At 38.5% G+C, this 15,140-nt stretch overlaps 1 protein-coding gene across 3 annotated transcripts in view; it reads left to right on the top strand.

The window, feature by feature from the left end:
* RASA2 (RAS p21 protein activator 2) overlaps nucleotides 1-15,140 on the top strand; it is a 121,002-nt gene that overhangs the window by 11,640 nt on the left and 94,222 nt on the right. The window contains exon 1 of one of the 3 annotated variants that reach the window (XM_053221376.1): nucleotides 7,658-7,877. The exons of the other annotated variants lie outside the window; for them this stretch is intronic. Within the exon in view, the coding sequence (XP_053077351.1) occupies nucleotides 7,787-7,877 (91 nt within the window). The 5' untranslated portion in view covers nucleotides 7,658-7,786. Of the gene's footprint in view, nucleotides 1-7,657; nucleotides 7,878-15,140 lie in introns of those variants that run through there. 3 annotated transcript variants of the gene reach the window in all.

Raw genomic sequence — 15,140 nt, 5'->3', positions numbered from 1 at the left:
TAGCTTTACTTACAGTGGTTTAATTTTCTACATAAAATTTTATGTATTATGTATTATCTGTGTTATGAAAAATGACTTTGTATAAAAATGTGATACAATATTAGTCCTCAGCTGCTAGAGCCTTTCTTGCTCTACTGTTGAAGACTATCCCATCTACAAAATTAAGGGTAGCCAAATGTTAAGCTTGGTAACATTTTGAGTTCACTTACAAGTAAAGGCTACTTTTCTGTCAAGTTTTTTGGTAACTTTTAATTTTTATATAATTTCAAACAAAAATTTGCAGGAGCAATATAGTGAATTACCATATACTTTGCTTGTTTTCTCCAACTGTGTTAAAAAAGTTGACTTTTAAAAAAATTCTGTTTTGTTTTAGAGGAGTGAGATAAGAATAATTTTCATCCTTTAAAATATTACAGCATTTGTGTGAGTGGTGCAGAACCTCTTAGTTTTGAATTTGAACAATTTTGTATACAATTTTCTTAGTGGGTAGGGGAAAGTGAACTAATGTTTTTTTATTATATTTACTCTTTTCCAGGTACTATGTAAGTATACTTGCAAATTATTTCATTTAATCCAAATTCATGAAAAAGATTGCATGCTGACAAAACGGTTATATATGCTTAGAGTTTAAAGAGGCAGAGCCAGGTTTTCAAGTCTGTAAGTTACCAAAGTTGCTGTCCATTTATGTCTACCAATTTGCCTGTCAGATGGTATATTGGAAAGAACTGATGAGTATATTTCTGTTGTCAAGAAGTTGATAATTATCCCTAAATTGGTTATGGTCTAATGTGGTGGATATTCAATAAAATCAGAATGTTGGAATGCTATAAAAATGTATCTTTAATACTGTTTAGGGGATTTACAAAAAAAAAAAAAAAATGTTACTCTTCTGTCTGCCTGACAATGCTTATGTTGTGCTTTTGTCTCTGCTTGTAAATGGTTCTCCGAGAACAAACACACACGCGCACACACGCACACACTTGTACGTATACATTTGTAGGTGCAGCTTATTTATATCTTTTTTTTTTTTTGAAAAGTACTAGATCACAGTGAGTCCCATTTTGGTCCCCAGGATGCCGTTACCAGTAATAGCTACCATTAAGAGACTTGCTCAACTTCACGTAGATTGGCCTATCCCAGGAGAGATTCCTACCATACGTGCTTCATGGTTTGGTTTGCTTGAGAAAGGGGCTACAGGGAGCTTAGGGATCAGCACACGTTCAAAAGTGAAACCTGAAGTGGGCAAGACAAACCACAGGAAGATCCTGCCCGCAGCTTGGTGACGTATCTGTAGAACCCGTGGACGCTTCCTGGCAGTACCTTGCGAAACTTGCCTTTTTATGTACAGTAGTTTCCTAACTTCTTGTTCTGGACTAAGCTTCAGTGAGAGGTGATTAATATGATAGTAATATAGATAACTGTATGATAATTATCATGCATATGACTTGTGTAAAACAAGAGGCCCCTAATTATATTCTTTAGACTTTCCCACTGAGGAGTTACATCTTACCTACTAGAACATTTTTGAGGAGCTGCCCTGGAGTTTATGCTTTAACTTTGACTTTACGCCTTCTCAAGATTTTACTTACATATTGTTGGTGTTTTATAGCCACAAAACAGTTCTTTGCTCACAGAGTCTAGGCTAACCCTCTATAAACTATGCTGGATTCCTGGAGTCCTTTGCTCACTCAAGGGCTTGCTCAGAGGCACATTGATGATTACACAGTACCTTATTTTCATAATGGAAAAGGAGTGCAGTGTTAGTGAAACTATTATTCCTGATTTCTTTAACCTTCCAGGTTCCATGTTAATATTATAGTTCCTATTCTTAAGCAGAACAGATACCTGTTAGGAATTACGGAGTCTGTTGGTTTTTTAGGATTATCAGTTAAATGAGTTTATAGAATCTAAGGTTCTATATTTAAAAAAATTTTTTTAATGTTTATTCTTGAGAGAGACAGAGACAGAGTGTGAGTGGCGGAGGGTCAGAGAGAGGGGAGACACAGAATCTGAAGCAGGCTCCAGGCTCTGAGCTGTCAGCATAGAGCCTGACGCGGGGCTCAAACTCAACCAACTGTGGAATCATGACCTGAGCTGAAGTCGGATGCTTAACCCACTGAGCCACCTAGGTGCCCCTAAGGTTCTATATTTTAAAGATAATTTATCATTTACTGGGAGTGAGAAAAACTGCTTGACAATCCAGTTTTTTGATAATGTTAACTTATGCGTTGAAAAACCTGACCCTACTTAGTAGTCCAGCAGTCACCATTGTCTGTTGGTATCATTTCTCAACCTGTGCTTGAATAATATCACAAGTGTATAACTTTCCAGCGGTGCTTTCAAGGTGAGAAGTAAGGAGGGAAATTGCAGCTACATAACTTTTCTCGGCAGTTTTTAGGCACCTCCCCCACTTTTTGTTATCATACACCTAGGGCAATCTGACATACTTTGTAGAGGATGAATAAGAGACTCTTTGAAAGGTCATGTGTGATTATGGCAGTTCTTCTCATGTAAGACTTCTTTGTTGTATACGAAGTATTTATTAGATGTGCAGAAACCGGATGAATAATAAATGGTAAAGTAGCATGTTGAAAGCGTTGTTTTCTGCTGCTTTTCTTGTAATCACCTAATCTGTCCTAGCCTCAGTTTCCTCTAATATAAATTGGAAATTATAGTTTTGCCAAGCTTGCAAAGAGGTTGTGAAAAGATTGGATGACTTGGGGTGTTGCCTGGCACAATGTGCGGTTAACTGGGCTATAACATAAACAATAGTGGTATTTGGTAAAGTATATTTTCATGGTTTTGTTGATGAACAGTTTATGTGTACCTTTTATTTTATTGCAGAAACTAAAATGGGACCTTATAAGAAAATTTGAAAGACCTTATGATATGTTAACATGTAGGATTATCTTATTGCATATAATTAAATGGCATAACGCATTTTAATTTTACACTAAACTTGTCAACAGTGAGGTTGTGTATTTAAATGTCCATTCTTCACTTTTTTTTTTTGTTGTGAATGTACATGATAAAGTTTGCATATTTTTTTCTTTTTCCCATCTAAAGTTCTAGTGCTCTGTTCAGCTTGCTCTTCTTATTAGAACATCATATCCTGAGTTACTCAGGCCAAGTTCTGTGAATTATATCTCTGTAGTATTTCTTCCAGTTTTCTTTTCCTCCCATTGCTCTTTCAGTACCTTAGTTTAGGCCCTCTAACTGTCAGAGTAATTTTCCTGAAGCATAAAATCTGACCACACAGAAACCTTTAGTGATCCTTGTTGCCTACTGAAGAAAGTTAAAACTTTTTAGCTTGGCATTTCAGATTCTGTTGATTCGACCTTTTCTTTACAATCTTATCTCTGCTTATTCTACTTTCATCTCCCTTTATGCTTTGGCAAGTTTGTGCTATTCACTGCCTCCTTGAAGGTGCTGCTCCTGTTCCCCCACTTCAGAACTTGTTTACATTGTGCCTTACTCCTGGAATGTTTTCCCTCCACCCCCAATATCTGTATTTTGAAAAAAAAAAATCACTCATAAGAAGTTACTGTGAAGATTGTGAGGTAATTTATATGAAGGCCCTTAAAAAACATCTGCTATGTGTAATGTGTATGTGTAATGTATTAATTTATTCAGTAAATGGTAGTTACTATTATGATTTAGTTTTCCTTCCACCCTAAATAATCTTTATTTTAGGATCATCTGGTTTAGGACCCTGGCCCTTTGTAGTTTGTCTTAGGGATTAATCCCGCTGGGATCTGTGTTTGTTCTTTGTAATCCCTTGAACTAGACTTGGATCTGTTGGTACCTGAGGGTAATTTCAGAAAGGAACAGCTTTCTCTATTCCTCTCAGCACTGCTGTGTTCAGGAAGATATTAAGAGTGAAAAGGAAAGACTAGGCTTTGGAATTTGATTTGTCAAATCACCTTTCCAGCCATGTAGCTGAATGTTTTTTGTTTTTGTTTTTTAATTTATAAAAGGGAACAGTAATGCTTACCTCTGAAGGTTGTTGTAAACATTAAATGAGATATTTGAGAAAATATTTAGCACTGTCTTGGAGCATCCAATTAGATAAATATTTGGCTTTTTTTCTTACTTATCCCAGTAGTGTCCTCCTCTAGGACACAGAAATACATACAGACCTACAGGTATAAATGCATGCACACAGCCCCCTCCAACATACGCATAAGCACATATGTGCAAACTCAGTACGTGTCTAGAAGCATATACAGCAGAATCTCTACCTGCCAGCTTGGTATTTGGAATTCTAGTCCTAAGTAGAATTTGTATGGTAGGATCTGATTACTATCTGGTGACCTTTGTGTAGAACCAGTGAATTTGTACACAGAGAGTTGGCCATCTTTTTATTTTTGTTAATCTAAGTTATCAGTTTTGATTCCCAGTGGTATTTATCTTCTTGGTTTAAACTGTTTACTTTTTGCCATTGACTAAAAGCACCATTCTTTTTTTTTTTTTCCTACAAAATATTTACTTGTCTCCCGCTTCCTTCAGGTATTTATGCAGAAGTTACCTTCTCAGTGGAACCTTCCACCCTGCCCCCCCCCCCACTGCCACCATTTGTGTGGTGCTCATTCCTCCTTAACAGTTATTACATAACACATCCTCTTTACTTACTTATTTATTGTTTGTCCATTTGTGTTAGCTCAATGACAGTTTTATCTATTTTTTCTCACTGTTGTATCTCTAGCATCTTAATTACACATACTCAGTAAATATTTGAGTGTGTGAATTTCAGGATTGGTTTGTTTTCAATGTGATATCTCTGTGTTAACACTGTAAAGATTTTTGTATTTAGTGCTTTTGATAACTGTATACAGGAAACTTTTTGTTTTAACTTTTAGAGCAATTGACATAGATCAACTTGTATCAACTGGAAAAAAGATAAATGCAATTTTATAATTTGTGATGTGATAGTAGAACCTCCTTTTTGCCCATGGTAAATTGTAAACACACACACACACACACACACACACACACACACACACACACACACTCATACTTATTCAGTAGATATTTGATTATCTATTATAAGCGAAGCATGGTACTAAGAATTGGTGCCTTCCCTTAAGTTTGTAGTTTGGTGGAAAGATACATAGTAGTCTCCTTTGCTGGTTCCTTCTCATCTCTACTAAAAATGGTTGGAAGGCTTTAAGGCTCAGTCTTCAAATCTCCTTTCTTTCCTATCCATATTTAATCTCCTTGTGATCTTGTATAGTCTTGTGGTTTTATAATTATTATGTACTTGCTGATAATTGTCAAGTTTTACTCCAGCCAGGACTTTTCTGTCCTCTTGACATTTGCACTTTGATGTGTAATAGGTATCTCAGATTTAATATGCCCAGGAAAAACTCTTGATATCCCTCTTCTAATAAGAGGCTCCTCCTTCTGGAAGTGGCATCTCTGTTCACCCAGCTGTTCAGGCTGAAACTCTAAGAGGTCTTCCTTAACCCCTTTTCCTCTCTTATACCCACATCCAAAATATAAAAAATCCTGTTGGCTTAATCTTCAAAATACATGCCCAGTTGACCACTTCTCTGCATGCCAGGTTTGCTCCCCTGGTCTAGATTATCTCTAATCAAGATCACTACAGTAGCCTTCTCTCTACTTTCTTGCTTCCACCCTTTTCCCTCTGCAGTGATTCTTCTAAAACAAAAGTTAAATCATGCCATTCTTCTGCTTAGATCTTTCAGTAGCTTCCCATGTCACTCAGGAAAAACTCCAGACTTTCCATGGCCTACAAGACCCTATTTAATCTGCTTCCTCACCTCTACCTCATCTCTTACCATTTCCTCCCTCTTCCTACTTTGCTTATTGTTTTAGAGCCATACTTGCATCCTTGCTATTTCTTCAATGTGCAAACTGTCCTTTCTAGGGCCTTGGCATATTTTATTCTTTCTGCCTATCCATCTCTTTCCCCAGATATCTATCTGCATGACTCATTCCCTTATTGACGTCATGCAGGTATCTGTTCAGATATCTTAATAGAGGGGCACCTGGGTGGCTCAGTTGGTTTACCGTCCAACTTTGGCTCAGGTCATGATTTCATGGTTGGTGAGTTTGGGCCCTGTATCAGGCTGTGTACTGAGAGTGCAAAGCCTGCTTCAGATCCTCTGTCTCCCTCTCTCTCTGTCCCTCTCTCTTTGCCCCCTCCCACTTGTGCTTGCTGTCTTTCTCAAAAATAAATAAACATTAAAAAAAACCAATGTCCTAATAGAAAGGCCTTCCTTGATCCCTATATAAAGTAACATTGCTCTCTCTCTCTTTATCTTTTGGGCCTGGCATTCCCTAAGTCTCTTACCCTACTTTGTTTTCTTCTATGGCGATAAATATTATATACTTACTTAAGAGTTTATGATGTTTGTCTCCCCTGTTTAGATTGTACAATAGTTCCGTGTGGGCAGAGACCTACTTTTATTCTTTGTTCTATTTCCTGCATTTAAAAAAGTGCCTGGCATGTTGTAGGTAAATTTTATTTGTTGAATGAAGTGCAACAAGTGCAATACAATATGATCATTGTAGTTGAAATGCATATAAGATGCAATAGGAAATACAGGAAAGAGTGACATGACTAGGTAGGAATTGAGGGAAGAATTTACAAACAGAGGTACCTTTAAGTAGAGCTTTTTGGAGGAAAAAAAAACAGGTATGAGCATTCCATATAATGAAAATAGCATTGCAAATAAAGTCATGAGAGAACACTGTGTGTTCAAGGAACCGAAAGTAGAGTACTGTTGGAGCATAACAGTAAGTAGATGAGGCCAAACATGTAGTAGACAGTGGTACACCATGAAGGGTCTTTATGCCAAAGGAATTTTAGATTTTTATCCTGCATGAAGGGCAGTGGCAGGTAGTGTGGAATCATTGAAGACTTTTGAGAAAGGGGAATACTTTGTATATTAAAAAGGCACCTGTGTGAAGGATGGAGATCTAAGCTAAACTCAGCATTTTATTTAACATATATATGATGTTGCAAGATATGTGTGATGCAGAGAGACCATGACTATCACATGAATGGGCAACAGGCTATTTCATTTTATGATTGGACAAAACCACTGATGTGAAGGTTCATTTCTTGGCATACTTGCAGTACATCTGTGAGAGAGAAGAAATGCCCAGTGGAGGATTAGATTATCAGTTATGAATTCAACAAGAAATGATGTTACAGAAGAAAAGATGTTGTGCTTGAAGGCCAGCTTTCTTTCTTAATAGAGGAACAGTTGTTTTGTCAATAATATACTTCTTGGGGTGCCAGGATGGCTGTCAGTTAAGCGTTGGACTCTTGATTTCAGCTTGGGTCATGATCTCATGGTCGTGGGATGGAGCCCTGTGTTGGGCCGTGCGCTGACAGTTCAGAGCCTACTTGAGATTCTCTCTCTCTTTCTCTCTCTGCCCCTTCCCCACTCTTGTGTGCGCGCTCTCTCTCTCTCTCTCAAAATAAACATTAAAAAAAAAATACACTTCCTGATCTTGATTCATTGTTGAAGGAAATGGGATCATTGTACATATAACCAGATCTGTACTGTTTGCTGTAGGGCCAATACAGCTATCTTTGTATGACAAATATGTGCCTTTGCATATTGCAGCATCCTGCATCCTGGCATGCATAGCACTTTTAAAATGAGGGATAACCTAAAAACATTTCTTTTTTCATTCAGATGCAAGTAAAATGCATCTCCATTTTTTCAGTTGTCTTGCTCAAGTGTCATATCTTAGCAATATATTGAATGTCTTGAATACTTTAATCTTATTTCTTTAGGGTCAAGATCCAATGTGTAAATTTAAGGATGAGCTGGAGGTACCCAAAATGGTCTACATGGTTTCAGTATTGAGAATTTGGCACTCCCAAATTCATGAACATGGTACTGTATTATTGAGCATATTTAAAAAATGACATCCAAATACTGCAGTAGGAAATGAAGAAGTTTTTGAAAGGCAGTTACAGAAATAAGAGAATTAAGATCCATTTGCCTCCACAATAGCCAAATTTGGAAAGAGCCCAAATGTCCATTGACTGACGTATGGGTAAAGAAGGTGTGTGTGTGTGTGTGTGTGTGTGTGTGTGTGTGTGTGTGTAATATGCAATGGAATATTACATAGTAATCAGAAAGAATGAAATCTTGCCATTTGCAACAGTGTAGATGGAACTAGAGTATATTATGCTAAGGGAAATGGGTCAGTCAGAGAAAGACAAAAAACATGATTTCAGTCATATGTGGTATTTAAGAAAGAAAACAGATGAATATAGGGGAACGGAAGGAAAAATAAGATAAAAACAGTGAGGGAGGCAAACCATAAGAGACTCTTAAATACAGAGAACAAACTGAGGGTTGCCGGAGGGGTGTTGGGTGGGGGGATACGCTAAAGGGGTGATGGGCATTAAGGAGGGCACTTGTCATGAGCATTGGGTGTTGTATGTAAGTGATGAATCACTGAATTCTACTCCTGAAGTCATTATTACACTATATGTTAACCAACTTGGATTTAAATTAATACAAAACAAAGCAAAATTTAACTTATTAAAAAAAAAAAAAGATCCGTTTGTCTACATTTCCCAAGTTGAAGCATTCACTTTTTGAGTGTGCTATGGTACTCAATTCACTATCTAATGGAACAATGAAAGTAGTTTTTGGTGAGGTATTGCTTTATAATTTTCGAGTCCATGTGTGATCCAGGTAGCCACATGTAGCTGAAAGATTTACCATACTCTGATGACCAGTAATGTGAGATGGGATTTTTTAATTTGTTAGAAATATAGGGCAAGAAAACAAACCAGTCGGGATTAAGTTACAGAATCAACTCTAGCTAGTTTAAGCAGAAAGAGATTTAATGAAGATTATTTATTTATTTATTTATTTAGAGAGTGTGCAAGTCGGGGAGGGGCAGAGAGAGAGGGAAAGAATCCTAAGCAGGCTCCACACTGTTTGTGCAGAGCCCAACGAGGGACTCAAACTCACAAACTGTGAGATATAACCTGGTTTGAAGTTGGGCACTTAACTACCCTTATTTTAAGTGGTTTACGGAATTGTTGGAAGTTCTGACTGAAGAAACAGACTCTACGTTGAACTTTCACGAATGAAATTCTAAAGTCACATTGCAGCTAGGCTACCAAGGGAGTTACTACCTTTTGTAGGGTCAGAAAGGTACCTACAGAATTAGGAAGCTGTAACTTTTAGCTGCTTGTCTGAGAACCTTACCACTTCTGTTGTGATTAGGAACCTGCCACTATTAGGAAAGAGCCTTCACCAAGCAGCCATCTTCATTAGTAAGCTGTTGTCACTGCAGCTGGCTCCAGAGCCAAGCCACACCGGCTACAACCTGTATGACGGAATGGATGCCTTGTGCCCTTCTTGATACCTATGAAACCTGTGACTGGATACAAGGACTTCAGGAAACGCTGCTGCACAAAACTTGGACATGTCCGTGACCGTACTTCATAGTAGCAGCCTAAATATAACCTACCTTCTCTTCTGCTCTCCAGATTTCTAGCGAGTGCAACTGATAGGTGGAATTTAAATCATATCCACAACCCTAACTGTAAGAAAGGTTGGGGAATGTACTTTCTAGCTTTCTAGTATCTGCAGTACAGGAAGTCCTATACCAAAGGATGTTGAAATGGGTGATGACCACTGATCCACCATATCTACCACAGATACAAACCCCGATTCTCCTTAAGGCTAGCCATTATCAAATGGGCTATATAGATAAATTGAGAAAGATTACAAATAATACCATCAAATAATCTTGAGAAACATAAGTATTTGTTTTTCAGTATATTTTTATTATTTTATAATGACATATTAAAAAAATACCTAAAATTTGTGCTCCACCTATGGATTCAGTGGTCTGTGGATGCCAAAAGTTTCTTCATATTGAAAATGTTGATAGTGGATGGAAAGTCTCAAAGAGGGCGTAACAAAACTGTTGGAATGAGTTATCTAAACTGAGGGAAGTTTGGCGTTACCAAATGCTGAAGCATGGTCAAATAAGTTGGAAACTAACAAGCAATCATTTGATTTGGTGGCACTTAATATTACTGTCCTTGAGGGTTCTTTTTTTAAAAAAAAATTTTTTTTTAATGTTTATTTATTTTTGAGACAGAGAGAGACAGAGCATGGGTGGGGGAGGGTCAGAGAGAGAGGGAAACACAGAATTGGAAGCAGGCTCCAGGCTCCGAGCTGTCAGCACAGAGCCCGACGCGGGGCTCGAACTCATGGACCGTGAGATCATGACCTGAGCTGAAGTTGGACGCTTAACCGACTGAACCACCCAGGCACCCCCTAGGGTTCTAATAAAGAAATAGGATCAGAAGGCAATTGCAGGTTCAAGCTGTGAGTCAGACGGAAAGGATTGGAGTAGAGGTTATAGGATACGTTTTCAAAGAGCAATAGTTGTGTTTCCCTCCTTCTGTCCTTCTGTCCTTCCTCTCTCTTTCTCCCTACCTCTCTTCCTTCTTACTTATATACCATAATTAGAACATAGGGGAAGTCCTATACAAATATCACACACAAGACAAGTACAGTCTTTCAAAGTTCCTCACTTTTGTCTCTGTGTAGCTTGATATAAAGTGTGTACCATTAAAATAATTTTTCTGCTTAGAGATATCATGGGTAGAATATTTTTATTCTCAAACTGTTAGTTACTTTACTTTTGATTATTTTTTTTATAGAGTAGCAGTTAATTATTTTGATCTGGTTTTTTTTTTTGAGTGTCAATATAGTTTGGAATTAAAGTCTTGATAGCTGAATCTATCAACATATTTGTATGATTGATTAATGAGCTGAGCATTGATCAGAAGAATTCACCTTCAGTGTAGTTTATTTGAATATAAGTTAGTGACATATTCAACAAATACAGATTATGATAATCGCTTTTACAGGAAGCAACGTTGAGTGTGTTTCATATATTACATAGACCTTAAGCTTTTACTTATTCTTAGTAGATATCTGATACCATTCATTGGATTCTGTACACAAAGTAATTGCTATTATCTCCCCCTTGAAAAGGCAGGTAGTGGAATAGATGTACATTCACAAAATAGTTCTCAAACTGCACTTATGTGAATGAAACGGGAACATATTCAAGAGCAGTGATTCAGTGTTCCAAATTCCCTCATTAGATATAGATCATATTTATTATGATTTAATTCTAAAAGTTGTTTACATTCCAGGCCCTTTGGTGACCTACTTGGATTTGGGGTTTAAAAAGAAAATACCTTCTGGATTTATAGAGAGAGGAGACATCAAAGAAGAAAAGAGTTAAAGGAGAAGAGGCGTGCCTGGGTGGCTTGGTTGGTTGAGTGTCTGACTTAGGCTCAGGTCATAATCTAGCTGTTGCCAAGTTTGAGCCCTGTATCGTCAGCACAGAACCTGGAGACTGTTTCAGATTCTGTGTCTCCCTCTGTCTCTCTGCCCCTGCCCTGCTTGCGCTCTGTCTCTGTCTCTCTCTCTCAAAAATAAGTAAAAAAATAAAAATAAAAAATAAAAAAAAAGAAGAAGAAGGTTGAGAGTAATCAACCTGCTTCAATCAGAATTGATAGGCAGTGTTGTGGAATGAGAGGGAATGGGGTAGAGAGAGCTCGGCAAAATGGATGAGATTGGATAAGAGAAGCGACATCTAGCTTCAGGAAGAGACTGGACGGATACAAATTAAAACATATAATTTTTTCCTGTTAGGAAACTGGTTTATTTGTAAAGGCCAACCCATATTAGGCAATTTTGGAATCATTTAAAAGATTCCTGATTCTGAGTTGAGATGATTATATTTACTCTAAGTAGTAACTTAATTTCTTTTAAGCTCTCAATGACAAGCTTTTTTTTTTTTTTTAATACGAAATTTATTGTCAAATTGGTTTCTATACAGCACCCTGTGCTCATCCCAACAGGTGCCCTTCTCATTGCCCATCACCCACCTTCCCCTCCCTCCCACCCCCATCAACCCTCAGTTTATTCTCAGTTTTTAAGAGTCTCTTATGATTTGCCTCCTTCCCTCTCTGTAACATTTTTCCCCCTCCCACTCCCCCATGGTCTTGTGTTAAGTTTGTCAGGATCCATGTAAGAGTGAAAACGCTTCTCTGTATGACTTATTTCACTTGGCATAACATTCTCCAGTTCCATCCACGTTGCTACAAAAGGCCATATTTCATTCTTTCTCATTGCCAAGTAGTATTCCATTGTGTATATAAACCACAACTTCTTTTTCCATTCATCATTTGATGGACATTTAAGCTCTTTCCATAATTTGGCAATTGTTGAAAGTGCTGCTCTAAACATTGGGGTACAAGTGCCTCTATGCATCAGCACTCCTGTATCCCTTGGGTAAATTCCTAGCAGTGCTATTGCTGGGTCATAGGGTAGGTCTATTTTTAATTTTTTGAGGAACCTCCACACTGTTTTCCAGAGTGGCTGCACCAGTTTGCCTTCCCACCAACAGTGCAAGAGGGTTCCCGTTTCTCCACATCCTCGCCAACATCTATAGTCTCCTGATTTGTTCATTTTAGCCACTCTGACTGGCGTGAGGTGGTATCTGAGTGTGGTTTTGATTTGTATTTCCCTGATGAGGAGCGATGTTGAGCATCTTTTCATGTGCCTCTTGGCCATCTGGATGTCTTCTTTAGAGAAGTGTCTATGCATGTTTTCTGCCCATTTCTTCACTGGATTATTTGTTTTTCAGGTGTGGAGTTTGGTGTGTTCTTTATAGATTTTGGATACTAGCCCTTTGTCCGCTATGTCCTATCTTTTCCCATTCCGTTGGTTGCCTTTTAGTTTTGTTGGCTCAATGACAAGCTTAATGAGTATCTTGCTGGTGCCTTTTCATTGATTTTCTCATTGTAATAAAAAAATTGTTTATTGAATTTTTCATAGGTGCTTCTTAAGTTTCTGATAGACTATGCTAACATATATTGGTTTAAGTGGCGTTTAGTTTTAAAATGATAAGCAGAAAGAGACTTGAGTTTATCTAGCCCAAATTTCCATCAAGAAGGCTGTGCTTTAGTGATTTGTGTGAAGCCATTTAGATACATAGTAGCAGGGGTAAAACAGGAGCATTGATTTCATAATTCTTAGGGCAGTGCTGTTTCCCTTAAGCCAACTACCTTGCTTTCTGAATTTAGTACACTGGTGTCTGATTTCAGTGCACACTTTTGTGTGTGCTTTTGGACCATGAGTATCTCAAAAGAACTTCAAAATTAGACTTCCTGGCTTCCTTAGTATTCTTTCAACAAGTATTTCTCAAATATCTACTGTATGACAGTCACTATTTTAGATTTTGGGGATCAACAAGTTCTCAGGCCTCAAGAATGAGAGAACCAGAAAATAAACATGTAAGAATTAGCAGTTTCAGATAGTTATAAATGCTTTCAAGAAAACAGAAGTAGGCTATGGTAGCAGGGTTATCTACTGGAGACAGAATAGTTGGGGAAGGGTTCTCTGAGGAGAATTTAAGCTGAAACCTGAAGGAAAAGCAGAGCCAGCCATGGGAAGCTGTAGAGTTAGAGCATTCCAGGCAGAGGCCCTCCACGTGACCAAGTTTGGCATGGTTGGTGAATGAAAAAAGGGTGAACACTGAAGAGAGTGGGAAGAAAAGAGGTCAGAGAGGAGAGAATGGTAGGGCTGTGTGGATCATGAGAATGGGAATTTAGAAGTCAGATTGTATTCTAAGTGAAATGGAATGGTATTGGAGCAGGGGAGTGACCTACCTGAAGAATATGTTCAGATGATCACACTGGTGGAAAGTGGATTGTAGGGGAATACCAGAGAAGGCAAGGAGAAGTGGTTGGATTTGAGATGTGTTTTGGAGGTTTGCTGGATTTACTGGTGGGTTGGATGTGGGGGAGGTTTGGGGAGGATGATGAGAAAAAGAGAGTAAGATCGTGGTAGACTGGGGGAAGAGCATGTTTTAGGGGAGGAAGTCAGATGGTTTGTCGGGGACTTGTTAAATCCGAGATGCCTACTGGATATCCAAGGAGGCAGTTGGATATTCACATCCAGTGTTGAGGAGGAGAGATCAGGCCTAGAAATGCAGACCTAGGAAGCAACTGCATTAACACCATACTTGAAGGGGTTTGCACAGGCAAAGAAGAGAAGGTGGTCCAGATCTGAGTCCTGAAGCATTGCAACATTTAGAGGTGAGGAGGGAAAGAAGTCAACAGAGGGCCAGGGATGTAGGAGGAAAGCCAGAAATAATTGTGTTGGAGAAGCCAAGAAAAGGACATTTTAAGGAGGGATGTTAGTGTTCACTATTATTAAATAGTGCCACCAGATCAGGTATGATGAGGGCAGAGAAATGACCACTGGATTTGGCAACATGGAAAGCATTGATAACCCTAGCTAGAACAGTTGCTGTGTGTCATCATGGAATTAGAAGCTGGCTGACTGGGGAGAGGGTTGAAGAATGGATGGAAAGTGAGAAATTAGAAACAGTGACGAGAGATGATTGCTTTTGAGAAGATTTGCTATGAAAGAGAGTCTAGAAATGGAATGATACCACAAGAAAGGATGTGGAATCACAGGAGATTTTTTTTCTTTTTGTGCTCTTTTAAAATTGGGAAATACTAAAGCTTGTTTTCGTTCTGATGGGAATGATCCACTAGAGAGGAGAATTGATGATACAGGAAAGAGGGATTAATTGTGGAGTCAAGTCTTTGAAGTGGCACTGGTGATTGGAATGGAGAGGACAAGTGGGGGAGTTGCCCTTTTCCGCGAGCAGGGACACCATGATGTAATATGACCTCACACTCCCCTTTACACCCAGCTCCTCTTTTCAGTCTCACTGGATACCTTTTTTTTTTTTCCAGCGTTTATTAATTGTTGAGAGAGAGAGCATGTGTGCTTGAGCAGGGGACGGGCAGAGAGGGGGAAACAGAGGATCCCAAGTGGACTCCCTGCTGACAGCAGAGATCCTGATGTGGGACTCGAAGTCATGAACCGTGAGATCATGACCTGAGCCAAAGTCCAGTGCTTAACTGACTGAGCCGCTTAGGTGCCCCATCACTGGATGCCTTTAGCCCAAATTGATCAGCTTCTTTCTATAATCAGGAGTTTTTTTGTGCTATCTCTGGAATATTCTTTTGAATTGAATTCATCCTTTATAAGGCTTAGCATGAAGCAGCTGGTGGTATTTAACAC

Source organism: Acinonyx jubatus, chromosome C2 (genome assembly GCF_027475565.1).
Source record: "Acinonyx jubatus isolate Ajub_Pintada_27869175 chromosome C2, VMU_Ajub_asm_v1.0, whole genome shotgun sequence".
NCBI lineage: Eukaryota > Metazoa > Chordata > Mammalia > Carnivora > Felidae > Acinonyx > Acinonyx jubatus.
Note: the sequence above shows the minus strand (reverse complement) of the source record. Positions and strands in the feature narration are given on the sequence as shown.